Below are 27,565 nucleotides of genomic sequence, written 5' to 3' on the forward strand. Positions count from 1 at the left end.
GCCGCCTCCTGCTCCTGGGGCCGCCAGTGTCCCTTGGCTGGCGGCGCACCCCTCCCATCTCCAGCGTCTTCCCATCTCTCTCTGCTCCATCTTCATGCCCTGCACCGTGTGGCAGCAGCCAGATCCCTGCCCCCTTTGACACGGGCACGCGTGACGGCCACTAGGGTCCACCCCAACAACCCAGGATGATCTCCCCGTCTCAGGATCTTGCCCTCAGCCCGTGCACGGTGACTCTGTCTCCAAACGAGGTCCCTGGTTCCGGGGATTCGGACGTGGCGTCTTTAGGAGACGTTACTCAGCTCACTGAGGCGTCCGAGTCCCAGACTCCCCCGAGCCGGGACCCCGTCCCCACCTGCTGTCCCCCTGCAGACCGCCTTGGGGGCCGTGCTCCAGGCCCTGCTGGGGACGGGTGGGGGTCTGTGGTTGCTGCTCCGTGTCTCCCAGACACCGGTTTCTGCTGGAACATGCCCCCCCCCGACCCAGGGAGACACCCTTGCTACCTAGCAGAGTGCATTGGGGGGTCTTGTCCCGGGAAGGAGGGGGTGGGGACGTTGTCTCCTCCAGCAGAGAACTGTGCTTGGGCTCCGTGTGGGTGACCAAGGGCTCCCGTGGCCGTGGCCATGGCCGTGGCCGGTGGAGACTGCTCCCTTAGAGGCCGGAGGGGCGGGCATGGGCCCCAGGGGGGCAGGGGTCCCGGGGACCAGGACCAACCGGAAGATGTGGTTTCGTCCGAAAGGGGTGGCACTGTCCAACCCAGCCCACGTGGCCAGGTAGGAGGGCTCCTTGCTGGGGCCACGGGCCCACGGGGGCCGGTTTCCCAGAGACACGAGAATCCGGAGCTTCCGGTGAGACCACCAGGTGCCCCAGTTGGTGCGAACACACACCCCGTCCAGCAGGGCCTGGATCTGTCTCGGGCCGGGGGCTGCCAGCCTGAGCCCTCGAGGTGGACAAAGCTCACAGGGCACAGGGGGTGTCCCCAGCCCCCCTGCCTGCTCTAACTCTGACCAGATGTGGGCAGGGCCCCGGGGGTGACGAGTCGGCAGCCCCGGGGGCCCCAGGTGAACAGCAGGAAGCGGCCCTGAGCTGCCAGCCCCGCTGGGCCCCCCCTGCCCCCCCGCCCCCTCCCAGAGAGGCGCTGAGTCTGGGGAAATGGGCGGTAAGGAGCCGCGCTCCCTCCCCGGGGACAGCTGGAGACTCACTGACTCATGAGTGCGGTGGGAATCTTCCAGGAAGTCTCCGTCCGGCTCTCGCGCTCGGCTGGGGCGGGGACGGCCAGCTGCCTCTGTCACCGCAGGCAGGCGGACGGGCCGTCGGGGCGTCGGCAGGGCGGCTCCGTGGGGCTCCTTCCGGCCAGGTGCCTTCCCTCTTCCCTGGGCCGCCCGCCTGGGGCGCGAGGGCCCCTCCTTCCAGCCGAGCGGGGGACCGAGGGGACCAGCGGGCGGCAGTCGGTGGGGAGGAGAGGCAGGCCCGGGAGCTGGGCTGCTGGGCCGCGTAAACCAGAGGAAACGCCAGAGCATCGCGGGACGGGGAAAATGAAAGACTTTGGACGAGGCCAGGAATTTGACTCTGTGCGCTGGTTTCCAAGAGGCTAAGTTAAGCTTCTCCAAGTGGATATTAAAAAGGAGCAGCGGGCGCGACTCACCGGGGCCAGAGGGGGTGGAGAGACACGGCCCGCCGGAAGCTGGGAGCCACCACGCAGGGAGCCCAGACGCCAGCCCGCCACCGGCCTCGGTCCTCGGCCGGTCCTTGCTGCCCGCCCGCCTGCCCGGTGCACCGACCGGAGGAGGACCCGGAGCTGCGGGAGCCGCTCTCCCTCCTTCTCCCCTCGCTCCCCGTCTGCTCCGACTCAGAGACACAATGCTACTTCAGTGTGGAGCGCAAACATATGATCAGCACATGGAAATGTGGTAATTTGGATGCATTCGCCATCGCAGCAGATTGAAGAAATTAGACCAGACAAAGAGTGTTTCTTGGAGGAGGAGGAGGAGGCAGGAGGAGAGGAGGGAGGAGGGCGACGGGGTGAGAAAGGGGAGGACGCCTGCGGAAAGGGGGGCTCGGACTCCGCCTGCTGCCGAGTGTGTCGGAGTGATGGAGAGAGACCGGATCTCAGGTAGGCGCGGCCCCCCTCCCCCGCCCCCTCTCGGGGCGCCCCCCCCTCCCCGCCCCCTCGCCCAGAGCTTCCCTTTATGCTTCGGGGAAACCGGCACCCGGGGGTCCCTCGGGCTCACTTCCGTGGACACATTTCCCTTCCTCTTGGCGGTTCTGAGGTCGTGGGATAGGACGTTCCGAAAGCTGAGCCTCGCGGACTCTGGCTGCTGTTTAAGCCCGGCTTCCTTCCCCCGGCTGTTCCTGTTCCCCATGCGCCCCTTGGGCACCGCCGCCGCACGGCCGTGCGTGCCGAGACTGGGGGCGCTGCGCTCCGGGAAGGGGGGGGCGGCCTGCCTCCAGCTCGGGGGTCTGGGCGGCGGCATTCCGGACGCTGGTCGGTGGTTGGTCTGTCCACTGTGTGGTTTGTGTTTTCACTGCCAGACGGGGCCCGTCTTCAAGGCTGCCGCGGTCTCCTCCCCGAAATAGCATTTGGGTGCCTTTCTCGGGACTTGATTACAGGGGAGGACGCGGCGGTGCCCAGAGGAGACGGGCTGATGCGTGCGTGTGAGTGAGTGTGTGCAGGCCCAGCAGGGAGTGGGTCCTGTGCTGTGTGGGTTGGGGGGGCTCCCGTTTGGGGGTTCCAGCGTTGCCCGGGTCCTGTCCTTACCTGGGAGCCCCGTGCCGGGTGGGAGGGTGGTGACAGTCGTCCGTGGCTCTGAGGGACATTTCAGGACAGAAAGGTGAGCAGGTGGGGGCTGTGCTCAGGTCTCGGAGCAGAATCAGTGTTTGGGACATCTGGGTGCCGGGGCAGGGCCAGGAGTCAGGGCAGGCCGCCGGTGTGTGAGCTGCGAGTCCCCCACCCCTGGGAGAGAGACCAAGTAAGTGGCCGTGCCCGGTGGCAGCCCCCACGGGGTGGGCCCAGGTCCCAGGGCCCGCAAGGACGGACGAATGGAGAGGAAGGGGCTGCCCGTTCCGTGGCGGCCCAGGGAGAAGCCTGTCCCCCGGCTCAGGCCGGCTCGGTTCCTCCTGCCCGGATGGCGTGCCGTGCCTGCGTCAGCATCTGACCGCACCATGAGTCACCCCCCATCCACTGCTCGTCTGCTGCTGACAGCGCACCCCTCGTCGGGCCAGGTGCCGCGGTCCGCCGTGCGGGTCCCACACGTCCTCGGGCATCCGCGTGCCCTGGGCTTCAGGGGCTCCGAGCTGACCCCTGGGTCGCCGTGAGGTCACCTCGCAGCGCCGTCACCCTGCTCTGTTTGCCACTGTGCGTGCGGGGGCGGGGGCTCCCCAAAAGGCCAGAGAGAAGGAAGGCCTGTGTCAGCAGGACGGGCCCTGGAGCTGCCGGCAGGGCGTGGGTGTGTGTGGGAGTGTGGGCATGTGGGCATGCGGGTGTGCATCCGTGCCACTGGGCACGCACAGACGGTCCCGGCAGGCTGACCACGGGAGGCGGGGCGGCCACGCAGGCGGCGGAAGGCCCGGCCAGTGAAGCACATCTGCCTGTGTGTTTCTGAGCTTGGTGACGTGGGCCCGCGGGGGCCGGGAGCCAGGGCCGCCTGTGCCCAGCCTGGCGGGGCGGCAGAACGGGCACCCGGCGGGGACCTGTGTGGGGCCTGGCAGGCGGGGGCCTCGGGGGCCTCGGGGGCCTCAGGGACCTCGGTCCAGCCTTCACGTTAGGTGGCCAAGCCACGGCCCAGATGGGTGGCCGCCAGGGGCCCAGGGAGCTGGCACACAAAGGCTGGGGGCCCCCTGGGGCGTCGGGGGCAACGGCCACGTCTTGGAACCTCTGGGCTCACCGGGCTCCGGGAGTTTCGCATGAACTGACCACGGCCGGCTCCGGGCTGCGCCCCCAGGCCTCGCCCGCCGCCCTCTGCGGGGGGCAGCGCCGGAAGGGGCAAAGCAGGAACCTCTCAGGATGTACCGGAGGAAAAACTTCGACTGTCTGTGAAATCCTCATTTGGATGCATTTTCATTAAAAAAAACCCAAACTCATTTATTTGAAAGCTCGGTTAGAAACGGGTCACAGAGATGAATGGAAATGAGAATCCCCAAGCTGCTGCCTCCTGTCCCTCGGGCCTGGTTAGACCTTGACCTTGGTGCTTAGTGGCAGTGTAGCCCTTGGCCAGTCCCTGGGGAAGCGAGGTCCACCCTGTCCCTGCTGGGACCTTGAGCCAGTCCCTCTGTGGCCGGGGCCTCGGTTTCCTGGTCTGTGAAATGGGAAGGCGGGCAGGCACGGCCGGAGGCAGGACATTTCAGGACACGCCACCTGTCCCCCCACCGCCAGGGGCTTCTGAGTCTGTTCTGGGGGCCCCTGCCCGCCGGGAGCCCCTTTCTTCTCGCCGGGCGGGCCGCTCTGTCTCACGGGAAGGTGGTGGCGACCCCTCCGTGCCCACACCAGCACAGGCTGGAGGCGGCCAGGGGTCAGGCCGTGCCGCCTCTGTGGGTGGGGCGGGGGTGCCTGCCGGGGAGACGCCCCACCTGCCCATTCCGGGCACGGCTGCCCCTGCCCACGCCCCACTGGGCTGGCGTTGAGGGCATGTCCGGCCAGCTCTGGGCTGCTGTGCAGCTGCCGTCCGGGCCGCGTGGCGGGGGAGGGGGAGGGGGAGGGGGAGGTCTGCCTGCCCTCTGGGAAGGGACTGGGGTGGGCGTGGGCAGCCGCGGGAGTCCTCCGTCCCGTCTGGGTAGTGAGCCTGGGGGCCTCCCCGTGGGAAGATGCCCCAGGGGGGTGGGGGGCGGACCCCTCCGTCAGCAGGGCGGGTGAGTCACAGAGCAGTGACTGGCCGCTGAGACACGCAGGCCGCTCCTTCCCGCCAGGGGTCAGCGTTTTGTCTCTGGTTCTGGGCCGGCTCCATGGCTTTTACAAGTTCAGCGGTTTTATCTGGTTCCAAGGGCTTGTGTTTTAGCAGGGAGCCCTCTCCGCTGTGGTTCCTCGGCTCGGCCTGGCCGAGAGGGGGGAGGTGGGGGGTGCTGGGCTGCCCGGCGAGTCACAGGCAGGGGACGGGGACGTCTCCATGCGGCCTCCACTGCTGGCGTGGGGTCCTGCGAGGAACCGGCCACCCTGTCCCTGGACGTCGGCCCCTGGCAGGGAGTTACCCCAGGCAGCCAATCGCAGGGCGGCCGCCCAGCAGGGGAGCGGGTGCTCTGCTCCTTACAGGGGGGTCCTTCCCCCTGGGGAGCCGGCGCCTGGGTCCTCACTTGCCCCTCGCTCTGCTGTCCCCGCTGCGGTCCTGGCCACCTGCCTGCTCTCGCCCTCTCTGGCTGCATTTCCAGCCTCCCAGACGAGAGGCTGGGCCCCGAGCCCTCCTGGCTCCTCCTCAGTCCCCACAGCCCCAGGACTGGGTCCCCGTGGCCGTTTCTTGGGCTGCCGTGACCACGCGCCCCGTGCTGGGCAGCTCCGACAGCAGCGGTGGGCTCTCCCCCAGTTCTGGGGTCCCGGGGCCGAAACTGAGGTGGGAGCTGGGCACCACGTGGAGGGAGTGGCAGGACCTGGATGTCTCCTGGGCTTCGGCTGGCCCCTGGTGGGCAGGGAGGAGAGGCCGGGAAGCTGGGAAGGGGGTGGCCGTCACACAGGGATTGCTGGGTGGACCCGGGTGGTTGAAGAGGCTGCCGGACGCACTGACGTGGTGCCCAGCCCAGCCCAGCCCTGCCCACCCCATCCTGCCGTGCCGTCCTGCGGGCTGAGGTCTGGTGTGTGCCTGGTCCAGCGTGGGATGGCCTGAGTCCCGGGAAGGTGGCCTCCGGATTGGTGGGCAGCCTCAGGGAAGAACGGCAGGCCAGGCAGGGCGGGGGGTGGGGGCAGCAACTCCTGGCCTCATGTCTCCTGGGGCCCTGAGTCTCCAGGCAGGTTTGTCTGGAGCCTGGGGTGACACCCCGTACCTGTAGGGGACAGACACCCCCTCCCGGAGTGGGCTGAGCAGCTGCTCGGAGCTGGCCCTTGGGCAGCCGGTCCTGGGTCCTCTCTCTGCTTTCCTGGCTGTGTCCTTTCCCCTGGAGAGGGCTGGGGACTTGGGGACAGAGGAGATTCAAGGGCCGCTCTGATGGGACAGTGGGCGCCTGTGCCCCACAGAGGGGACAGTCCAGTCAGAGCTGTGCCCCCGCTCAGAGAGCACGCTCCTCGACTGGTGCGTGGTGGTGGGGGTGGGGCGGAGGCTGCCTCCGGGGCCTGGGGACTCCCCTCTCTGTGGCTCTGCTTCAGGCCCATGTCCCTTCTGTCCCTGCACCCCTGGTGCTCACGGAGGGTGGCCCTCGGTGGGGGCTGTGTCCCCACCATCCACCCAGTCCAGCCCTGGCTGTCTTGTCCCTCTGGCCTGGCAGCGGGTCCCTGAGGGGGTCCGGGGCCCCTCCAGGCAGCGGGTCCGACCCAGGGATGCGGGTCGCATGGCCGTGCCCGCTCTGGGAGATGTCACCGGATGTTGCCCTTCGATAAGCTGAGAACCACAGCACGAGAGTGGTTGCCTCCCGCGTTGCTCCCAGTTCAGTGACTTCCGAGGGTCCTGATCCTGACAGTGTCCGAGGGGGAGGGGAGGGGCGGCCTTGGGCCAGCTCTGTGATGTGAGTCTGGAGGTGGGGGGCGCACACCGTGGGGGGGGGGACCCTGCAGCCCCCCACCGCCCCCAGCTTGCAGAGAGCAGCCGGAGGGAAGAGGAATGTGTGTCTTTCTGGGGGAGGAAGGAGAAGGGGCCCCCGGTGCGAGACATGTGTATCGTCCATGCCTGGGCACCCCCAGATTCACTGCAGTGAGGGGCCCCATGGAGCCCCAAACTCAAGACCCGGAAATCTGGGTGCAGGAAGCCTTTCGTCCAGGAGGTGGCAGTGCAAGCCCTCAGGAAGAGCCCAGCGCCTCCGGGTTTTTTATTGGCGCTGAATTTGTGGGAGGAGGCTGCCCCCCCCGCCCCCCCCCCCCCCCCCCCCCCCCCCCCCGGTATTGCTCCCACTGGCGCGGGAAGTGGCAGGTGGGAGAATGGGAAACACCGTGAGGACGGAAAGGCACTGTCCTGGCCCCCTGGGGGGCCACACCCTGAAGGGGGCCCCCCAGGACATCCATCCTGAACAGTGGGGTTTGGGAGCGGACGGAGGGCTTCAGGTGAGGGCTCCCCTGCCGCCTCTCTTTTCTTCCGTATTGTTTTGGTCGACATGCCTCAATCTGTGTTAAACATTTCCAATGTTCACTATGAAGAACGTCAGACACGCAGGACGGATGAAGGCGTGACGGCATGGATGCCCGTTTGCCCGCCCCCTCGGCTCCGCACGCCCGCGTCCCCCTCCCGCCCACCCACAGTCCACGAGAGGCGCGGACCCTCTTCCAGATCCGTGACTGCGTTACCACCCACCTCGATGTCACAGATTTCTCCCTTTCGGTCACCCCACTCTGCACGCTTTAGAAGAAGGCTTTGCTGGCGTCCAAGTTGCAAAGATGGTTTCAATGTTTCTTCTAGAAGCTTCATAGTTGCAGCTTTTATTTCAGGTTTAGAGATCATCTTGAGTTCATTTTTTTTATGTGGTATGAGGTTAAGGTTCTTTTTTTTTCTTTTCTTTCTTTCTCTTTCTTTTGTGTGTGGATTTTCGGTGGTTCTAGCACCGTTTGTTGAAAAAGACCTTCCTCACGCCATCGAATCACCTTGGCTCCTTTGCCGGATGTCCCTGGACCGTGCGCCTGGACTTGAACTTGGGGACTCTGTTGCCTTCTATGGAGAGTCTGTCTGTCCTCTGCTCAGGCCCACGTTATCCTGATTGATGTGGCTTTATAAAAAGTCTCGAAATGACGCTTTCCAGGACATCCAAAACATCGCTTGGGATATTCTAGGTCCTCTGAGTTTCCCCACCAGTTTTGTAAGCAGTGTGTCAACTTCTGCCAAGACAGCCTGTGAGTTTTGACCAAGAGCGCCGTGACCCCGTAGGTCTCCTTAGAATTAACAACCTTTTAGCGACATCGATTTTCTGATCGTATCAATCTGGCCCGTCTCCATCTGTGAGGTCATCTTGTTTTCCTCTTGCTTCTCTGATCTCCGCAAAAGTACCCTTTTCTGTAGTTTTCGATGAAAAGATCTTCACGTCCATTGTCAAACTTACTCCTCTTATTTTGGGGTGCTATTGTAAACTGGTTTCAATGTCATGTTCAACCGTCTGCAGCTCGTCTGTGAAAACGCAGTCAGCTTTGTATGTAAATCTTACACCCTGTGACTTCATCACGGCCGTGTTTCCATTCTAGCAGTGCTGCTCCGTGGATACTGTGTCATTGACGAAGTAAAACGCCTTGTCGTCTGACCACAGGCAGCTCTATTTCTCTCTTCTTGATTCTGTGCTGTCTATGGCTTTCCCTGGCCCACCGATCCGCCTGGAGCTGCGGGCACAACGTGGAACGGAGGTGGGGAGGGCGCGTCCGTGCCTGGCGCCGGCACTCCCCCCGGCAGCTCCAGACTGAGGGGACTGCCTTCTGGCCCTGATTTGCTCCAGTTTTCGAACACGAGTGGGCCTTTTCGTGTGGTGGGCCCCCCCTTATTCCTGGGCGCCACATTCCAAGATCCCCCGTGGAGGCCCGAGACCACGGACAACACACGCTGTGTTGTTCCCAGCACACACGTGGCCACGGTGCAGTTGAGCGTGTGAGTCAGGCCCGGGGAGAGGCTCACAGCAGTGACCAGTAATGGAAGAACAGTTACCACAGCGTACTGTAACAAAAGGCACGTCACTGGCTTTGGGGCCGCAGTTGAGTAAAATAAGGGTGACTCGACCACAGGCACGGGGACATGGGACAGTCTCCCTAAGGACCGAGGGGGCTGCCGAGGGCCCGGCGGGCGTGCGGCACCACAGTGGCAGCACCGTGACGCCGGACACAAGGACCCTGGACCCAGGGACTGTGCGCACATTCCGGGCAGGGCAGAGCCAGGCAGGGCGAGATGCTATCGTGCCACTCGGAGAGGCTCACAATGCAAAACTGACGACATTGTTTACTTCTGGAATTTTCCATGTACTACTTTGGGGCAGAAGTTGCCTGGGGGCATCGGACACGGGGGAAAGGTCGGTGTTTGACTGTCTCACCGAGCTCGTGTCCCGGAGGGAGTCCGGCCGGCGCGGCCGTGGCCTGTCGCCCTTTTCACACATGGCTGTGTTTGGTTGTCTGGGGTTCCGTCGAGGGTTTTTCGTGTAGGTTCCGGAGGGATGCGGGTGTGTGGCTTTTCTTGGTTTTGGTGACGTCTGTGGTGGAGTTACTTTGGCCCTGTAGACAGACTTTGGAAGTATTTCCTCCTCCATTTTTATGTAACAATTTGCATTCGATTGTTGTTGTTTCTTCCTTAAACATTGGATAGAATTCATCACGCAGGCCATCTGCCCTTTGTGGTCCTTCTTTTCAGTGTTTTTAAATGGCAGATTAGGCCTTTCTGTTAAATATACTAAGTCTATTTAATATTTAAACACATTACATTTACCTAACACATGGAGAGAGCCATTCCGTTTTTTCCCTCCGCCCGTGTTCGTTTCGGTAAGCTGTGCTGTGAAGGCATGTGTCCCTGTCATGTAAGGCGTGGCATGTGTTCCCCTGAAGTTGGTCACATGCTCCCTCACAGGGACCGCAGTGGTCGGGGCCTGTCACCTGCGGTCCCCACGCTGGGGGTGGCTGCCCCCCCTTCTCTCTCTCTCTCTCTCTCTCTCTCTCTCACATCCTCTCCCGGGTCCGGCCGTGAGTTTTCTGACCCGCGGGCCTCCTCAAAGAACTCCCTTCGGCTTCCCTGTCCGTCCTCCTGTTCTCTGCTTCCTTGGTTTTGCCCTCGCCTGCGTCCCTCCCTCCCGCTCGCGCCGCCGGTGTGTCAGCCAGGGCGCGGGCAGGAAGCAGAAACCGCGCCGGCAGCGCAGCCGGCGCAGCTCAGCGCCTGGGACGGTTATCTGATCAAGGGTGGCTGGCGGCGAGGAGGGGACGGGGACCCAGGGGGACGGAAGCAGCGCACGAGGGAAGCAGCTGCTTTGGAAGGAAACACAGGGGACGGCTCCACGACCCCGCAGCTGGGTGCGATTTCTGGCCTGCCCCGCCAAGAGCGCGGGCAGCGACAGAGAAGGCAGATCTCCACGGGCCCCGTCGACGTGAGAACCTCTGTGCACCCGGCGAGCGCGGAGGGAAGCCACGTAACCGGGGGAGACATTTGCGAACCGTGCATCTCACTGATATGATACCTAGAACATGTATAAAGAACCCCTACAACTCCGTAACAACAACAAAACAACAAACCACCCCTTGAAAGAAACTGGCAAAGACCTTGGACAGACGGAAATGCCAGCGAAAATGCCTGGGATGCCCAGCGTCAGCGGTCGTTAGAAAAATGCAGATCGGAGCCGCGGTGAGACCCCACCGCCCGTGCGTTGGGAGGGCCGCTGTAAACGGTTAGGGAAGAAACTGGGAAAGGATGCAGGTCGGTGAGGACGGGGAGAAACTGGGACCTTCTGCTGCGGGGTGCAGCCTCTCGGGGGGTAGTGTGGCGGCGCCTCGAAAAGTTGAACATAGAATTACCATGTGATTCAGTGATTCTACTCCAGTTATGCACCCCAAGGAACCGAGATCGGACACATGCACACACTCGGATGTGTGTACAGGCGTGCAAGAGCAGATACATGCACACGCTCGGATGTGTGTACAGGCGTGTGAGAGCAGATGCGTGCACGCACTCAGATGTATGTATGGGCATGTGAGAGCAGACACGTGCACACACTCAGATGTGTGTACAGGCATGCAAGAGCAGACACGTGCACACGCTTGAATGTGTGTGCAGGCATGTGTACCAGGCACACGGTAGGGGAGAGAACCGGGCGATAAGTTTTTATTGCGAATGCCCTTAAGGCCCCTGAAACTCACACGTAGAAGTTGCGAAGTGGGGGATTTGGCATTGTGGGTGCTTTCCCACGCACACACCGGAAGCAGCTACCGTCTATGGAGCGGGGGGAGGGTGCGGGAGAAGCAGCAAAGGACTCGGAGCACCGCCCCTGCCTCCCTCAGTCTGGGGCCCCAGCCTTGCTGGACAGCACGTGGCCGCCACGGACGCCCGAGGCCAACTGGTGGCAGAAAGCCGCTGCCCGCGGGTACGGAGGCAGTGCGTCCGAGGTGGCGGCTGACTGGGCGGCAGGAGCTCCGGGCAGGTGTGCGCGGGCTGCAGGGGGTCCCCAGGAGCTGCCCGCCAGGTGGCTGGGCCCGGGGGTCAGAGCTGGTCCACAGGAAGGGGCCCTCTGGGGCGAGAGCCCTGTGGTGAGCACGGAGCCCCTGGCGCTCCTGCCACTGGCAGCCGTGCCGGAGGAGGGACAGGGTACGCGGGACCAGGAAGAGAAGCCTCTTCCTCTGCCGAGCCAGAAGAGAGTGTGTGTGTGTGTAGGAAATGATTCACACCCAAGTGCAGACGTGCAGGGCGAGCAGGCAGCCCCAGGGTTAGAGGAGCCCCGAGGAGGAAACGGGTGGGGCCTTGGGAACAGGAGGTGCCCCGGGAGCCCGGAGCCCGGAGCAGGCTGGCCACACCCAGGAGAGGGCTGCCCGCAGGGGTTGGGGGGTGGGAGGGTCGAGAAAGCTCTGGACCGTCTGCAGTTCGGTTCTCGAGGTCCAGTCCTGTTTCACAAAGCCTGGGGTCCCCTCGAGGTGGAAGGCAAGGAAGGACGTTCCTTCAGAGAGAGAGAGTGTGCATGTGTGCACACATGGGTATGCGCATGTGTGTGCACGCACGCCCACGCACACATATGTGTACAACTCTCCTTTTCCATTTTTCTATCTTCCTGACCACCAGAATTTCCGAGAGCCTCCCCGCCCTGCCCCAGGCTGCACGTGGAGGGACACGCGTGTGCACGGGCGCACACAGTGCATGCACACACACACGCACACACTCAGGCGAGCACTCCTGACAGGACACCTCGGCCCGGCAGGAAGCTGGCCTCTGGGAAACTGCAGCCCCACCTTTGGCACGCAACCGCGCTTCTGCGGCTGTTCATTCAGGGGGACAGGGGGTGGGGGTGGGGGTGGGGCGGGGTCGTTCCCGCTCCGAAGAGGGGATGTGGCCCGAGGTGTCCAGTGCGAAGGGCCTGCCCTGGCGGCTCACGTCCCCAGGTCTGCAGGGCTCAGGACAGGCGTCGGCAACCCAGGGAGTCTCCGTGGGTCTAGGGTGGCCGCACTGCAGGCTGGCCCTTCCCCCCCGGTGTCCTGGGCCAGGGGCAGCTGTCACCCACCGTGCCGGCTGAGTGCAGGGGGCTGATCCCAGTCGCCCGAGAAACCTGGGCAAAGGCAGGTTTCCGGCCAACCCTGGCACCTCGGGGTCAGATGGGGGCACTGGGCTGCCCGGAGCGAGTGGACCGAGGGCCCCAGGGTGACAGGAGGCCCCCAGCAGGCGCTCGGTGAGCAGCGGGGCTGCCCTGACCCGGGACGTGGGAAAGTCCGCGGGTGCAAGCCGACCGGTGCTCTGAGCTCAGGGCGAACAGCCGTGTGACTTTGTCGATGAGACAAAGTGAGTGACAGATGCGGACGGGGGCTGCCGTGAGGGCAGGACACCGTGCCGCTGCGCCCTTGCTCAGGCCCCGGATCCGTGCGGGGGCCACTGTGACAAATGGCCGCCGACCGGGGCCCCACAGCACGGGAGCCCGCTCCCTCGCAGATCTGGGGCCGGGCGTCCGAGTCCGGGCTGTGGGGACAGTCTGCTCCGTACCCGTTCCTGGCCCTTGGTGCCGGCCGCTGCTCCGGGGCCAGCGGCTGTCCCGCTGCCGTCTCGGCCTCCCGTGGGTCTGTGTCCACATCGCCCCGCTCCTTCTCTTACAGAGACACCAGCTGCCGCACGTAGGGCACCCCCAGGCAGGACACCTGAGCCTCAGTTTGATCACATCTGCAAAGGCCTGATTTGCCAACAAGGTCCCATCCACAGGTTCCGGGCCTTCAAGCCTCAGGCAGTTTTGGGGAGCACAGTTCAACCCACAACAGGCCCAGTGTGCAGAGGGGTCTCCCTGAGGCCCGGCCCTGGGCGAGGGGCCTGCCTGGGGACCCGTGGCTCGGGGTGAGTCAGAGGAGGGGGATGGGCGGTTGCCTGGACAGCAGGCTCCGAAAGAAGAGCTAGTCACTGCCTCCACGGAGTTGGAGGAGAGGGTTTATTTTCAGTTCCTCCAAAATACAAGAGCAGTCCCAGAAACTTGGAAGGTACTAGAAAGTGGAGCTTGACTTACTCCATCAAGAGGCTTTCCGCCCCCCACCAAGTTTCATTTCCTGAAAGTGGAACCGGCCGTTTTGCAAAGTAGTGAGTTCCCCAGGCCCAGAAGTATTCAAGCAGGGCCTGTGTGGAGATTGTTCGGGAATGCCGTGCAGGGGACCTCTGAGGTCCCTGCCAATCCCAGGCCCCCGTTATTTCATGAGAACCTGAATTTCAAAGTGCGACGTGACTGGGCGTGTGCCTACCACAGGGCTCCCCCCACCCCCCAGGCCCTGCTCACTGGGCCTGCTCTCTGGAACAGGGGTCAGGCTGGGCGCCATCCTCCCACGCTCCCCCCTGCCCCCTGCTCGTTCTCTTCAGCCGTCGGTGCCGAGTGCAAAGCCCGCCCGATGGTGGTCGTTGCTGCTGTGATACGAGAGCAGGTCTCCTCCGGCCAGGGCCCCGCTCTGCGGTGGGCACCGAGGGGCATCCCCGTGGCCGAGGCCCTCCAGACCGGCCCAGCTGCTGGGAACCGGATTTCCCCAAAGGCCCCTGCCCAGCCGGAGCCGCCTTTCCAGCGGGAGGGACAACCGGATGTCCCCTGACTCCCCGGAGGTCACTGGTCAGTTCAAGCCCACTGCCAGCGGCGCCCCCCCCCCCGGCCCCCTTGCGTGTGGACCGAGGCCGCTGCAGCTGTCCGGAGAGGAAGTGACACTTGAGCCGAGAGTTCCCCTCCCAGAGGAGCTTTGGGAGAAGCAGCTGAGGGGACCTGCGGCCACGTCCCCGCCCTCAGGATGGGCGTGGGTAAGTCCCTGCTTGTGCGTCCCTGCCCCCCTCCATCCCCCCCCGGGAGTGGGGAGCAGAGGGCAGCACTCACTGGCCACGGAGGAGCTGGCCGCAGGCGCCCGGCCTCGGCCACCTGTCACTGTGGGGGCGGCGGCTCAGGGACGCTGAGCACCTCGCCCAAACTCCTCCGGCTAACCCTTTTGCCAAGCCGGGGCGTCCTCCGGGGCTGTGTGACTCCAACAGCCCCACCCTCCCTGCTCCATCAGGAGGGGACGACAGTGTCTTCCCACAGCGGGGTGGCCCGCAGGTCCCTGCCGCGTGGCGCGTCACCGTCGTCACTCAGCTGAAATGCCGGACGAGCCCGTCGGCGCTCCCCGTGGACACAGTGACTGACGGACAGCTGATGCTTTGGCCCAAACGCCCGTCTCCACCCCCTGGCCCAGCATCTCCCTTTCGCAGGGGGCGTGACCTTGAAAACAGTGACCCTCTCTGTCCTGCCTTGGGCAGCGTCACCGCGTGGCGTCAGGACAGCAGCTGGGGATTACCAGCGCCCTGTCGCTGGTGGGCTGTGCGCCAGGTCCTCAGCACGGACGTGCGGGTGATTGCCAGCCACACGTGTGCCAAAAGCGGCCCCCGAGGGACGTGTGCAGACGCGTCCCCAGCCTCCGCCACCAGCCCTGAGGGTGGCCCCCAAGATCCTGCTTGTGTGGTGTGGGGGGGGCTTGCCTTGGGTCCTGGCTGTTGGTTTGTGTCGTACCGCCATGTGCCAAGAGCCTGAAGGTGGCCCGGGCTTGTGCCATGCGCACAGCCGACAGCCCCCATTCCTGGCAGCGGAGACCACGTCCCGTGCCCCGTGGCTGCTACATCTGCAGTGCCTCTGCAGGGAAGGACTCGGGTGGGGTCCACCTCGGGGCTCTGGAAGCACTCTGTCGTCCTGGCCCCGTAACAGGAGCCGAGTTCCCACTCGCGGAGGAAAACCAGTGTCTGTGTTTTTGAGTGGCTGAGGTTGGGGGTCCTCCTGGCTGGGAGGGCAGTCCCCGGCTTGGGACGCTCAATACCACACAACGGGGAACCCCGTTTGGGTGGCCCAGCCCAGACTGCCCGCCGTGGTTCACGGGGGGTGGGGACAGCTGTCCTGCATCTCGGCCTCATGTGTTCCTGCGCCCCACAGAGACAGGCGGCCACCCGTGTGGCGTCTCCTGGGTATTCTGGGTCCCTTGCACCTGGCACGGCCTCTGGTCTGGCCTCCCTGGCTTTTCGAATCTCTGCAGGCACTCACAGCCATGGCCCCTGCTGCCTGGGAGCCTTTTAGGTCCACGTGGATGGATGTGGGTGTGTTGGGTCCTTGTGTCAGCAACTCCACTGACACGACGAAGGAGCTGGTGACCAGACTGCGGGGGAAGGGCCGGCCCGGGCTGTGGCAGGGGAAGGGCCAGCGCTGACTCGGCATCCACCACAGGCCCAGCACAGAGCCCCGAAGGCAGGGTGGAGAGCTGGCACGTGGCGGCCCGCAGCACCTGTAGAATCTTCCGGGTCCCCGTGGGGAGAGGGCAGGCAGGATGGTGTCGTGGTGACTTTGAACCTTTAAGGCCCTCAGCCTTCTTGCCGTCTTGAGAAGCGGAGAGAGAAGGGTTGTCCACACTCGCTGGACTGGAATTCCGATGGTGCTGGACCTGGGGGTCCACCCCTGCCCCCACAGCGACGATAGTGGCCCCCTCTCACCGACATCTGTGCTGAGAACGGGCTGAAGTTGGGGGACATTTTCCAGCGCGCGCTCACGCACCTGTCACTTGGATTCTCCCTGTAACACCGGCTGGGGCCGCCTTCGCCCCCCCAGCCAGTCTTCCGTCCAGCCACGTGTCCACCTTAGTTGGATTTTTGGTGCCTTTCGAAGGAAGTCGTGATCACCCTGATGACCTGGGGCGGGGGAGCAGACCTAGCCCGTCCGCCGTCAGAGCCGTCTCTCCCCCTGAGCACCGAGGCAGCCTGGGCAACCCAGGGGACCCCTACCTGCCCCGGCCGTCCTGGGCGGCCGCACAGGGCCCTCGGGGCTCCTCACGCTCCCCACGGGGGGGATACCTTATCCTTCTCTGAGAGGTTCAGCCGGTGGCGTGCGCATCCCCGCCAGCCCTACGCTCGGTGACGTCCGCTTATCCGAGAGGTTCAGCCAGCGGCGTGCGCGTCCCCGCCAGCCCTGCGCTCGGTGACGTCTGCTTATCCAAGGGGTTCAGCCAGCGGCGTGCGCGTCCCCGCCAGCCCTACGCTCGGTGACGTCCGCTTATCCAAGGGGTTCAGCCAGCGGCGTGCGCGTCCCCGCCAGCCCTACGCTCGGTGACGTCCGCTTATCCAAGGGGTTCAGCCAGCGGCGTGCGCGTCCCCGCCAGCCCGGCACTCGGTGATGTCTGCTTATCCGAGAGGTTCAGCCAGTGGCGTGCGCGTCCCCGCCAGCCATGCGCTCGATGACGTCAGCTTCTCTGAGAGGTTCAGCCAGTGGCGTGCGCGTCCCCGCCAGCCTTGCGCTCGATGACGTCAGCTTCTCTGAGAGGTTCAGCCAGTGGCGTGCGCGTCCCCGCCAGCCATGCGCTCGATGACGTCAGCTTCTCTGAGAGGTTCAGCCAGTGGCGTGCGCGTCCCCGCCAGCCATGCGCTCGATGACGTCAGCTTCTCTGAGAGGTTCAGCCAGTGGCGTGCGCGTCCCCGCCAGCCTTGCGCTTGGTGACGTCATGCTGGCCGCTGGCTGGTCGTGGGCCTTTGGTCTGAGTGTGTGTACACCGCGGCCACGGGTAAACACGGAGCTGCCCCTGCCCGCCCCGCCCCGCCCGCCAGAGCGGGTTGTTACTTATTCACCAGCCCGCCACCGCCTCAGCCTGGTCTCTCGTCCTGTGCGACGGAAAGTCTCCCCGAAGGGTCAGCGTGCGGGCCTCTGCTTCAGGAGGGGCTCCGAGCGAACCGGCTCAGCCCCGTGTGAAGATCTGGCTGTGTCTCCGGTCAGTCACCGTCCGGAATGCCCGCCCCGGGGCTCAGATCTAGAGGCCTGGGGACGCGTCGGGAGGTTCCAGGCGTCCCTGCAGGATGCGCGGCAGTCACGGCCGTGTGGCGCTCCAGACGGCTGAAGCTTCGCGGGCAGATGGCGCGAGCGCGTGGGCCCTAGGGGAGTGACGTGCTTCTGCAGGAAGGCGGACGTCGGTGCTGAGACGTTAGGTCCCTGGTTGGACACCCCTATACTTTTCCTGGGTAAGAGGTGACTCAGAATCCAGCTGAAGCCTCTTACCGCCGGGCCCCGCCCCGCCACCTGGCCCAGGGAGCTGTGTGCACCATGCAGCCTCCTCTCTGCGGGTGGGGGTGGGGGGCAGGGCTGTCTCCAGATGTGCCAACAGCCGTGATTCACCGGCCCAGAATGTCCATGTCGACCTCCTGGAAAATGGTGGCCCGGCACCACAGGCCGTACTTGGACTTGCGCGAGGGTCTGTCTCCCTCTGGCCCGGTGGGTCCGCCCCGCAGGCCGTCCCCTGCCCTGCGTCCTGCCCTGAGGGCGGTGCGGCCCCAGAGGTGCGCTGGCTCGCTGGCTGGAGCAGAGCCGGCAGGCCTGGAGCCCGCTCTGTGGTCTTGTGCGTGGGACTCACCACGGAGACCTGATGCCCCAGTCCCGGAGGCCAGTGCAGACGTGGCCCTGCCCGGAGCGGCCCCTCCCTGGTCTGCAGAGTGAGGGACCTCTCTCTGCCCGGGCATAGCTGTGCGGAGACGGTGGCCCGTCTGGCCGGCGTGCCGGCTGGGGGCCCGGAGGGGTGATGCCCGTCGTGTCCTTCCTCCTCCGGAGGGCGCCCCCGCCCATGCAGCTGCGGTCCCAGAGGTGAGGGGGTGCTCCTGGGCCCCAGGGGCCTCGGGCCGTCTTGTCCCTGTCTCTCTGGCCAGTGTCCACACTGGTTCTGGAGTCGTGTAGGCGTCTCCCGGGAGACTGCCCGCCCCCAGATGGGTACAGCATGGCTGCCCAGGTCCCCAGGAACCAGAGAGACCCATGGGGGCTTTCCCCTGGCTTGAGGGGCACCCCAGTATAAACAGTCCGTGGGAAGCCGTGGGGGCCCCTAGGCCCCTGGGCTGGGCAGCCTTTGTCCTTTATGCTGTCCCTCTCCTCACAGCCCAGCGACCGCAGGCGAGCGCTGGCAAGGGCTGCTGGCTGGCCCAGTCACGGCGAGTGACTCACGCTGGGGGTGACGGGGAAGGGGACCGGCGGGTGCGTGAATAGCAGACCCATTCAGTGCCCCGGCCACTTCACACGGGGGACAATCGGCGCATTGAGGCTGATCTGGCTGCCGGCTGGCTCCAGCCCGCATGTGGGGTGGGGACTTTTCATTATCCAGGAAAGCAGTACCAGATTGTCGGGGGGGCGGGGGGCCGGCCCTCGCGCCTGCTCTTCCTGCCTGCCTCCCACGCAGAGCTCTCTGTTCCCAAGGCTTTGGGCCAAGAGGGGAGGCAAGGCAGCGCCTCAGGGACTGTGGCCACCCTCTCCTTTGGGGGTCCCGGCGGGCCAAGGGGGTGCATCCGGTGACACGAAACCTCCTCTCAGTTCGTGGTGGGCTGGGAGTGAGGTAGAAAAGCCCAGCCCACAGGGAGACCCCACGTGCTGCCGTGGGTCTGTTCGTCCACGCGACAGGCGGTGTGTCAGAGCATCTGGCGAATGGGTCCCTGCTCTTTCTCCTCTGTCCTTCTACTGACAGGCCGGGGGCTGGGGACCTGCCAGCTCTGGCTGTGTCCCTGAGCACCTGCGGCTTCCTTGCCGAGGCCACGGAGGGCAGGCGCGGGGGCTGGCGGGGCGCCCAGCCTTCCCCCCTCTCCCCCCGACCCTGTGTTTGCCCTCAGGGGGAGGCCCCGGAGCACCCAGGGGCCCTCGGGCCTCTGGCTGAAGGGGAAACAGGGCTCGGGCTGCCTGGACGCTGGCCGCCTCACCCTGATCTCATGCTTCTAGAACAGTCTCTGGCTTTGAGGGCTGGTTTCCGGGACATTTCCTCAGAGTGACCGTGTGACTGAAGGCCAGTCCTCTTCCGGGGCCTGTGGCATTTCCATCGTCAGGTTTCAGCTTTTGCTGGGGACCCGTGGGGTGACAACCCCCTGGGAGCCCCTCCCCCAACACTCCCTGGTGGGGGGCATCTTCCCAGCAGAGAGCTGCACCCCACACCCTCCTCTGCCCCTCCCGTCTGGGAGAGAGCAAAGCAGGGGGCCTCTTCTGGGGGTCAGTCTGGCTGACCCTAACTCCCCCTCCCTCGCCCCCGCCCCCCCTTCCCTCTCCTTCTCCAGCTCCGTCTCTGCCTCACGCTGGCTAAAGGCTGAGTAAGCAGCAACGGCAGGCACCGGGCTCCCTCTCAGCGGAGGTGTTCAGGGGTAGAGCGGATGGGCATTCGGGGGGTGGGCACGGAGGTGGGTTCCAGCAGGGCTGCGGTGCAGGGTGAGCCTTGCAGCCCCCCCTCCCCGAGAGGGTCCCCCCGAGAGTGGGGGGAGATCCTGCTCCTTCCCCTCCCTCATCGACTGCCGCCACTCCGGGTGCCAGCCCTCTGTGCGTGCTGGGTGTCGCCAGGGCGGTGGGCAGGGGTGTCGTTAGGTCACGTGGCCGCCGTCCAAGGTGGCCGTCTCTGGGGCGGGCAGCTCCCCAGAGACGACGTCATCTCGGTCACTGCGGTGACTTTAAAAATAAGTACGGCCGCAGAGGGCCGGCTGCTCCGCTCCAATGCCATTGTTCCCGCTGACGTGGGACTGGGGTGGGCCGGTGACTCAGCCCTGTCCCCACGCGGCAGCCTCCGACTCCCAGCCTTGGAGCGGGCGCCCGCAGGAGAACAGTGGCAGGGAGACGAGGACACCGAGGCCCCCTGGGGACAGCCTGCCCTTCCAGGTGGCGGCTGAGCCAAGTCTCCTGGCGGCCCTGGGGGAGGAGCCTGCCGCCTCCCGTGGTTGCTTGGTGCTTCGCGGCTGGGTTGGTACCCAGCTGGCCCGTCCGTCCCGAGAGGCCCCTCGTGTGGCTTTGCAGAGCCGCCGGAGGGACTAGTGGCAGTCTCCCATCTGCCGGGTGTGTGTGGGGGGCACTGAGTGTCCCCCCCACCCCTCTCTCTGTCCACAAGGCCTCAGAGGGCTGCTGGGGCGCTGGGGACCCGAGCCCGTTGCACAGCCCTGTTCTGGGGGCCGCAGGAGGAGCACAGGGTTGTGAGACTGACTGTGTACAGCGGGGACAATCGGGAATCAAATACGAGTCATCAGAATGTGAGAGTCCGGGTGATAACTCACCCGGCCTGTGGGGGGCCCGGGCTTCTGAATGAGCTGATCACAAGCCCACTGGACAGGCCGGGAGACAAATGCTGGGGTGCCGGCCAGGGCGCCTGGACCTCGCTGGGTCTGGGTGGAGGGGAGTGCGCAGCCAGCTGAGGGGGGCTCTGTGGGGGGGGGGGGGCTCGGGAGGGAGGGGATGGCCGTGGAGCCAGCGCCAGCTAACTTGGGAGGCACGTCCGAACACAGCCATTGCTGACGTTTTAATGACGTCTTGTGCAAAAATACATCGCTTACGTTTTAGGAAATCCATCATGTTTAAAAAATTATACATAAATTATTGTTTTAAATTCAATTATAGAATTGCCGTGTGATTCCACTTCTGGGTAAATGCCCGAAAGAATGAGAAGTGGAGACTCGGAGAGACACTCGGGGGCCCCACGTTCACGGGGGGTCGGGAGGAGCACGCAAACCCTGTCGCCTGCCACGGCTCACAGGGGCCTTGGGGGCGTGAGGTTGGCTGACATAAGCCAGGCCTGGAGGACAGACATTATGCGGCCCCACTTACAGGAAGCTCCTGCAGGGGGCGTAGTCATGGGGGGGGCAGAAGGTGGGAGGGAGGGGGCTGGGGAGGGGGCCGGGGCGGGGGTGGGGTGGGGTTGGAGTTTCCCCGGGGACAGAGGGTCGGTTTTGGGGCGATGAGGATGCTGGTGATGGTCGCATGGCACGTGAACGTGCTTAATGCCACCAAGAGGACACTTCCAAGTAGTTAAAATGGGACATTTTCCGTTTCCACCACCATCGAGAGAGGCGCTGCTCTCAGACAGACTGAGTGACACGTGAGGCCTGTATGATGTGCATTCGGTAACTTACAGGCGCTCGTGTTAGAGGGAGAGGCCATAGGCACGCAACCCTCGCGCCCTTGGCGCTCTGCTACAGCTGCCCCGTCTGCCCCGCACCCCTGGGGCCGGCACCTCTGTGCCCTGGACACGCCGTGCACGCAGTGGGGGCTCCCACACGGCCCCTCCCAGCTCCACCCCCCGGGGTGACGCATCAGTACCTCGACCTTTGCTGAGGGCGTGTACACCACGGAAAAGGCAGATGCCTCGAGTCAGGTGCTGTTTGTCCCTGACCCCGAGTGCTGGTGCTGGTGCTGACGCGGGAGGAGGGGCTTGGGCCGGAGCGGGTGCTGCGGGTCCGAGGCAGGCTGCTCCCTCCACACACATGTGGGAGAGGTGCACGTGGGGCAGGTACAGACGGGTGCGGGGGAGAGGGAGACAGGACTGGGGGTGACAGGGAGATGTCTGCCTGGAGCACCACTTACGGAGATGCAGGGCCTAGGGAACTCCCGGGCTGGGGGGAGAGGTCCAGTGGCTGATGGCTGCAAGGCTCTGGTGCTCAGGGAAGCCCTACTGTGCGCCAGGCAGGCCCAGGCAGAGCTGAGATCACGTGGCCTCTGTGCTGGAGGAGCTCAGGCCTGTGACAAAGCAGATGGGCCACTTATGGGGCGTCCCATCCAGAAGCACGGAGTGGCCGGGCCCCTCCCCGGCCACCGCCCTCCCTCCGCTCCCCAGGCTGCACGGAGCTGGGGTCATGGACCCCGGTGTGCGTGCCAAAGGGCTGTGTCCGCCCGCGTTTCCTCCCTCCCTCCCTCCCTCCTTTTCCCATGCTTTGTCAGCGCCCTCCACCCAGGCTCGACCCACGGGCTTCTCATCAGCCTGCGCCTTCCCATTTCCAGAGAGGCTCCCCCTGGGCCGCACGCCGCTCTTTCCCGCCCACCCCGCCATGCAGCCTTTCTCACTCAGGCTTGCTGCCTGGGCGCCCTGTCCCTGCACCCCCCCGCCCCGTTCCCTCAGGACTGCCACCTGGGGGACAGCCCCAGTTTCCCAGGACAGGTTCTGTGACATACTAGATAACCTTTGGGAGACGCAGCTTTGAGGCAGGAGAGTGACTCAGGGGAGTCTTGGGGTCTGTATTCACACCCCAGGGCCCCTGTGACGAGGGACGGCACACCAGGGGCCGCAGACCACAGCAGAAATGGACTCTCCTTCATTTCTGGAGGCTGGAGCCCCGGGTCAGGGTGCTGGCAGGGCCTCCCTCCCCCCGAAGGCTGGAGGGGCGAGTCCTGCCTGCCTCTTCCGTCCCAAGGGCTCCTGGCTGGAGGCCCCATCACTCCAGCCTCTGCCTCTGCCTTCGCCAGCCCTTCCTTTGCATCTGTGCGTCTCCTCGGTGTTACAAGGACGCCCTCGGTTGGACTGAGGGCCTGCGCTAATCCAACGTAACCATATCTGGAGGTCCTTGTCTTTACAACATCTGTGGAGACCTTTATAGACCCTCATTCTGAGATTCGGACGGACCTGACTTTAGGGCAGCACCGTTCACCCCACGATGCATCTCACGGTGGGCATGCCAGGCAGGTGGCCCCTCCAGGGGCCTCTATTTGTACCTTCCCCTGCGGCCTCCGGAGACCGCGCCGTCCCAGCAGGCAGAGGCCTTGCAATTGTATTTTTCTTGCCCAGTTTCAGCTCATTTTCCTTCTCTGTGGCTACTGCCGCTGCTCGCTTTACCTGCCCAGGGCCGCTGCCCACTCATGCCCTGGGAAAGGGGGGGAGGGGGTGAGCACCACCCTCCAGGGACCAGGCCTCGTTGAGGTCCGGGGGCCCCAGATTGGGCACAGCCATCAGCAGGGATCAAAGGCTGGGGCGTGATTAAAGGCTGGATGATTTCAGCTGAGAAGCAGGAGGCCAAGGAGCGCCCGGCTTGTCTTTGGTTTGGAGAAGGTAATTATTGCTTGAAGGGTGGTACCCAGCTGTTTCCCATCTCCTCCGAGAACAAGGAAAAAAAAAAAGGAAATAAACGATGTACAATTAGAGCGGCCGGCTAGATACAAGAGTGGACTTCCGGGGCGGCGGCGTGGCTGAGCGCCGGGGGGCGGGGTTTCTGGGGGGCATGCAGGGAAGCCCCGTACCTGGAGGTGTCTGGCCTGGCCCCAGTGGCCTCAGTGGTTAAAGCAGAACAGGGCCGGAGGCAGGCAACGGACAACGGACGGAGTGGACAGACAGACTGGACGGGCTCTGGAGCAGTCCCGCCAGCATAGGGCGCTGCCCCGCATCCTAGGTCGACTCCGTCCTGCCATTGTCCTCCGGGTCCCCCTTGGGGAGCGTTTCGAGGAGGCGTGCACCCTGGCTGCGCTCCCCGAGGAGATAAGCCCCAGTATATTTAGCTCCGCGGTGAATGGCCGTGAACCAGCGCACAATGAGCCGGCCCTGCGCCGCTCCGGTGGAGCCCGTGCCAGCCCTCCGGGAGAACAATCGTGCGGGTGTGTCTGTGCTCACCAGGTGGTTTTTACCCACACGCTGGAGGGTGACGCCATGGCCCAGGCTGGAGGCCACCCGGGACACCCCGAGTCTTCCCGGGCGGCTGTGGCGTGAGGCTGTTTCTTATGGGTAGGGAACCAGCAAACCCCCCAATATGGGGTGGGCAGGTATCCCCCACGGCGGGACTGCTGGGCGGGCCCAGGAACCGGTGTTCACCCGAGAAATGCCCCAGCTGGTGTGGGAGACACCGGGGTGGGGCCAGGGCCGCTTCCCACCCTGGCGACTCCGCTTCTCAAACGTGGGTACCCGGGCCCACGAGGGTGTGCGCGCCTCTGAAATGTCTGTGGTTTTGCAGCTCCCTGCCCGCAAACTCGCTTGGTTGAAAATAGTTTGAAACATCCAAAGCATGAGGCAGGGAGTGGCTGCTCTCCTTAAAAAGGAAGAACTCAGTTCTGTCTACTGGAAAAGCCCACCCAACCTGGTGCGCTGTCAGCAAGAGGCCTCATCTGAACCAGGCCTCAGCATCCGCCCCCCCCCCCCCAGCATCAGAACTGGGGGCTGGTGTGGGGGGGGGCGTGGCAGTGACCAACCAGAGAGCTAGGAGGAGCTCTGGGCACCCGTGTTGCAATCTGTCCACCAGCTCTGAGGGTCCGAGTACTCCATGCTGTGGATTCTCCCGCTGCCCCCTACCACCCCCCCCAACTTTGGGCAGAGGCCACGGGTCTCAGGTAGTGAGGGGAAACAGGCAGGAGTGCCTAGGAGGCGCCCCAAGGGGCATGGAAGAGCCCCCCCCACCCAGATGTCAGCCGCAGACCCGGGCGGCCCTTCCTGGGGACTCCGCCTGATGCCCCCCAAGTTCCCACCCACCCCCGTGTCCTCAGCCCCGAGGACCCGCCGGCCCGGCAGGCACTAGGGTTTCATCCGTGTTCGCTGAAAGGATAGGGTGCATAGACGTTCACTGCCCCGGAGCTTAGGGGCCCGGGCCGGGAGGGGAGCAGGAGCCCACCCCGGGCCCCGCCCCGCCCGGCCGCGCCGCCTCCTCCCCGATCTGAACTCCTTATCTAATAACTACGGGAGACCAGGTCTGTGCTCTGCCTTCCAAAAGCCGCTTATTGCAGGGGGGCAGGGGCAGCCCATGTCCCCGGCTCTTCTGAAAGGGCTCTCCGTCCTTGTCTCAAGCCCCCGCTGGGCCAGCGCCTTCTGTCATCTGTCCCCGCGGGCGCAGCAGCGACCCCGGGTGGAAGCGTGGGGGTGGGGAGTTGCTGAAGGGAGGGGGGGGGTCCCCCCTCCGGGCCACGTGACTCTTGCGCTAGCCCCTCGGCTCTTCGCCAACCACAGGCCGGGATCCTGCGGGCAGCCAGCCCGAGCGCTTAACCCTTGCCGGCGCTGAGCGCGGGAAGGCCAAGGCGGCCAACTTTGTTTGCTCGCGTAAATACAGCCTCCCGCAGAAGGAGCTCTGCGCCCCAGGGAAGGGGAATGAGGTCTTCCCTCCCGCCCCCTCGGCACCGCCCCCGCGACTCCACATCCGCCCACATCTGGCCGCAGCAGGGCGCTGGGGGAAGGGGGCCGGCTCACTCCACCGCTGACCCCTGGGCGTGGGCCTGTGGGGGCGCAGGGGGCCGCTCGGGTCGGGCGCCCAGGACTCGGGCCGACCCTCGGTGGCATCTCTTGCCCCAGACCCCCAGGTCCCAGCCTTGACAGGCGGGCGGAGCAGCCAGTGGAGCCGGAGAGGCCGGGCCACAGTGCGGGGGGAACCTGATCCGCCCAGGAGGCGGGGGCGGAGCGGGGCGGGGGCGCCAGGAGCGGGAGGCCGGCGCCCGCCCGCCTCCCCCATTCATTCAGCAGAGCCCGGGGGCCGAGGGGCTCCGCGGCCAGCTCTGCTCCGCAGGACTTCGGGCGCGCCGCCCCCGCCAGCGCGCAGGGCCGGGGCCGGCCGGGGCACTTCCTCGCCGCTGCCACCCAGCGCGTCGCACTGCCCGCGAACCACCATGTCGGACCCCGCGGTCAACGCGCAGCTGGACGGGATCATTTCGGACTTCGAAGGTGGGTGGGCGCCGCCGGCCGGCCACGGGAGTGCTCGGGCGGGACGGGTGCGCGGAGGGGGAGGCGGGACCCCCGATGGGGCACCCTCCCGCTGCGTGCCCCCTGCCCCGCCCCGCGTCGCCTACGCAGAGGACCCAGTGTGGGGACAGCTGCCGCCTGGGTTTCCTTCCTTTTATTGTTTGTGCGCGCTGAGCGACAACAACCTCCGCGAGGCTCGCGGGGCTTCCTTGTAACGCCGGGCGGCGGGCGTGCAGTTTCTTCTCGGCCGCCGCTCAGCCCCCTCCCTCGGGCGGGCGCTCTGCTGGGCCTTGGGAGGCCGCTCAGCCCTGCCGCGGGTGGGGGGAGCTGGTTACCCGGCCCCCCCACCTCACCCCAAGCCGGGGAGGACGAGCCCCTCCCCCACGCCAGTTTCGGCCCAGGCGGAGCCGAATCTGGCTGGGGCGGGCCACGGAGTGGACACCGCGAGGTCTTGGGCAGGGTGCCCCATCGTCTCCCACGCAGGCGGGGGGACGTCCTCAGCCGCCTCCCGCAGGCAGGCAGCGTGGGGACGAGGGGGTCTGCGTGCGAGTAGGGAGTGCACTTGGGTCCTTCCGCTCCTGGGGGTTTACGGAGTGTGGGGAGCTTGGCGCCTGTCCCCGCGAGTGTGCCCCTCTTCTTGGCTTTGGGTGTGTGTGTGTGTGCGTGCGTGCACACGCGCTCTGGCTTTCCTGAGCCCTTGTAACCGCCCGCAGGCTCCGCGTCCTGGGGAGTAAATACAGCGGTCGGAAAGGAAGCTCACACAATAGTCTCCAGCACTCGGGCCGGATTTCGAGGGGCGGGCCTGCCTCTGCTGGGACCTGGAGCCCCCGCCCCGCCCCTCCCCTCGCAGGGGCTCCCAGGCAGCCCTGGGCAGAACCCTCTGGTGGGCTGGCGCGGGGCAAGCCGGGCTGGAAGGGATTACAGAGGGTCAGGTGCCAGGCTAAGCCAGGCCGTCTTCCCCCCTTCATGGGCGGAACCAGGGCTGGTGTCTGGGGGTCTGGAGCCCCACGGCTCCCGTGCCCACCCCAGCTCAGCCCCAGCTGGCCCACCACAGTTGCTCCCAAAGGTCCGAGGGTGAGACTCGGCCCAATCGGGAGAAGCTGCCCCCTTCAGGTTGGCCCCGGGGGGATACCCTCTGGGTGACCAGGGGAGCAGGGGGTCCCTGAAGCTCCGTGCTGGAGGTGGGACTCGGGAGGAAGAGGGGGGTTTGCTAGGTGCCCCGAGGCAGGGTGGGAAGGTGGCGCCCCAGGGTCCTGTGGGCCTACAGCTGTCACAGTTCCCGCCATGCGGACCCTTAGGGCCTCTGCCTTGGGGCGGGTCCCTGCCACAGGGCCTCCCAGGCGGCTCCCTGACCCTGGACTTGAGCTGGAGACGGTGGCCTCGTGGGGTCCGTCCCAGCAACAGCGAGCAGCCCTGTGACTCCAGGGGTGGGTCTCTCACCCTTGGGGAGCCCCGGGCCCGTGTCATGCACCCTGAAAAGTTCCAAGCACTCTGAGGATGGGGGTTCAGGCACCAGAGTCCCCCCGGCTTCCCAAGTGGAAGTATGCCCGAGTGTGAGTGTGCCGGATCGGGGACCAGAAAGGCGGCCCGCCCGAGTGCCCCGGGGACGTGGAGTGGGACCGGCTGTTGGGGACTGACAGCCTTGGGTGGACGGACGTGGGGACGGAGAAGAGGGCATGACCCGGAGCAACAGCGCATGGGACGGGGCAGGCAGAGGTCACGGCTGTCCGAGCACAGACGCCCGTACGGAGGAGGCGTGGGGACTTGCTCCCTGGAGGCGGGAGGAGAGTGTTCCCGTCCGGTCAGCAGGGCGAGCAGGGGAGGCCGGAATAAGCTAGTCCGTTAGGGGGCTGGGGCATGAGGGGGGGCCAGCGGGTGGCTGTGGAGGTCAGGAGTGCTGCCTGGGGCCTGGACCGTCCTGGGGAGGCGGCC

The 27,565-nt window shown here is 65.5% G+C and overlaps 1 protein-coding gene across 3 annotated transcripts in view; it reads left to right on the forward strand.

Moving 5' to 3' along the window:
• Nucleotides 1-27,565, forward strand: part of SEPTIN9 (septin 9) — a 128,220-nt gene that overhangs the window by 23,407 nt on the left and 77,248 nt on the right. The window contains exon 1 of one of the 3 annotated variants that reach the window (XM_036034197.1): nt 2,074-2,110. The exons of 1 other annotated variant lie outside the window; for it this stretch is intronic. In XM_036034197.1, the coding sequence (XP_035890090.1) occupies nt 2,089-2,110 (22 nt within the window). In that variant the 5' untranslated portion in view covers nt 2,074-2,088. Of the gene's footprint in view, nt 1-2,073; nt 2,111-25,354; nt 25,616-27,565 lie in introns of those variants that run through there. One more of the 3 variants, XM_028521185.2, reaches the window with a different exon arrangement.

The sequence above is a fragment of the Phyllostomus discolor genome, chromosome 8 (assembly GCF_004126475.2).
Source record: "Phyllostomus discolor isolate MPI-MPIP mPhyDis1 chromosome 8, mPhyDis1.pri.v3, whole genome shotgun sequence".
NCBI classification, from domain to species: Eukaryota; Metazoa; Chordata; class Mammalia; order Chiroptera; family Phyllostomidae; genus Phyllostomus; species Phyllostomus discolor.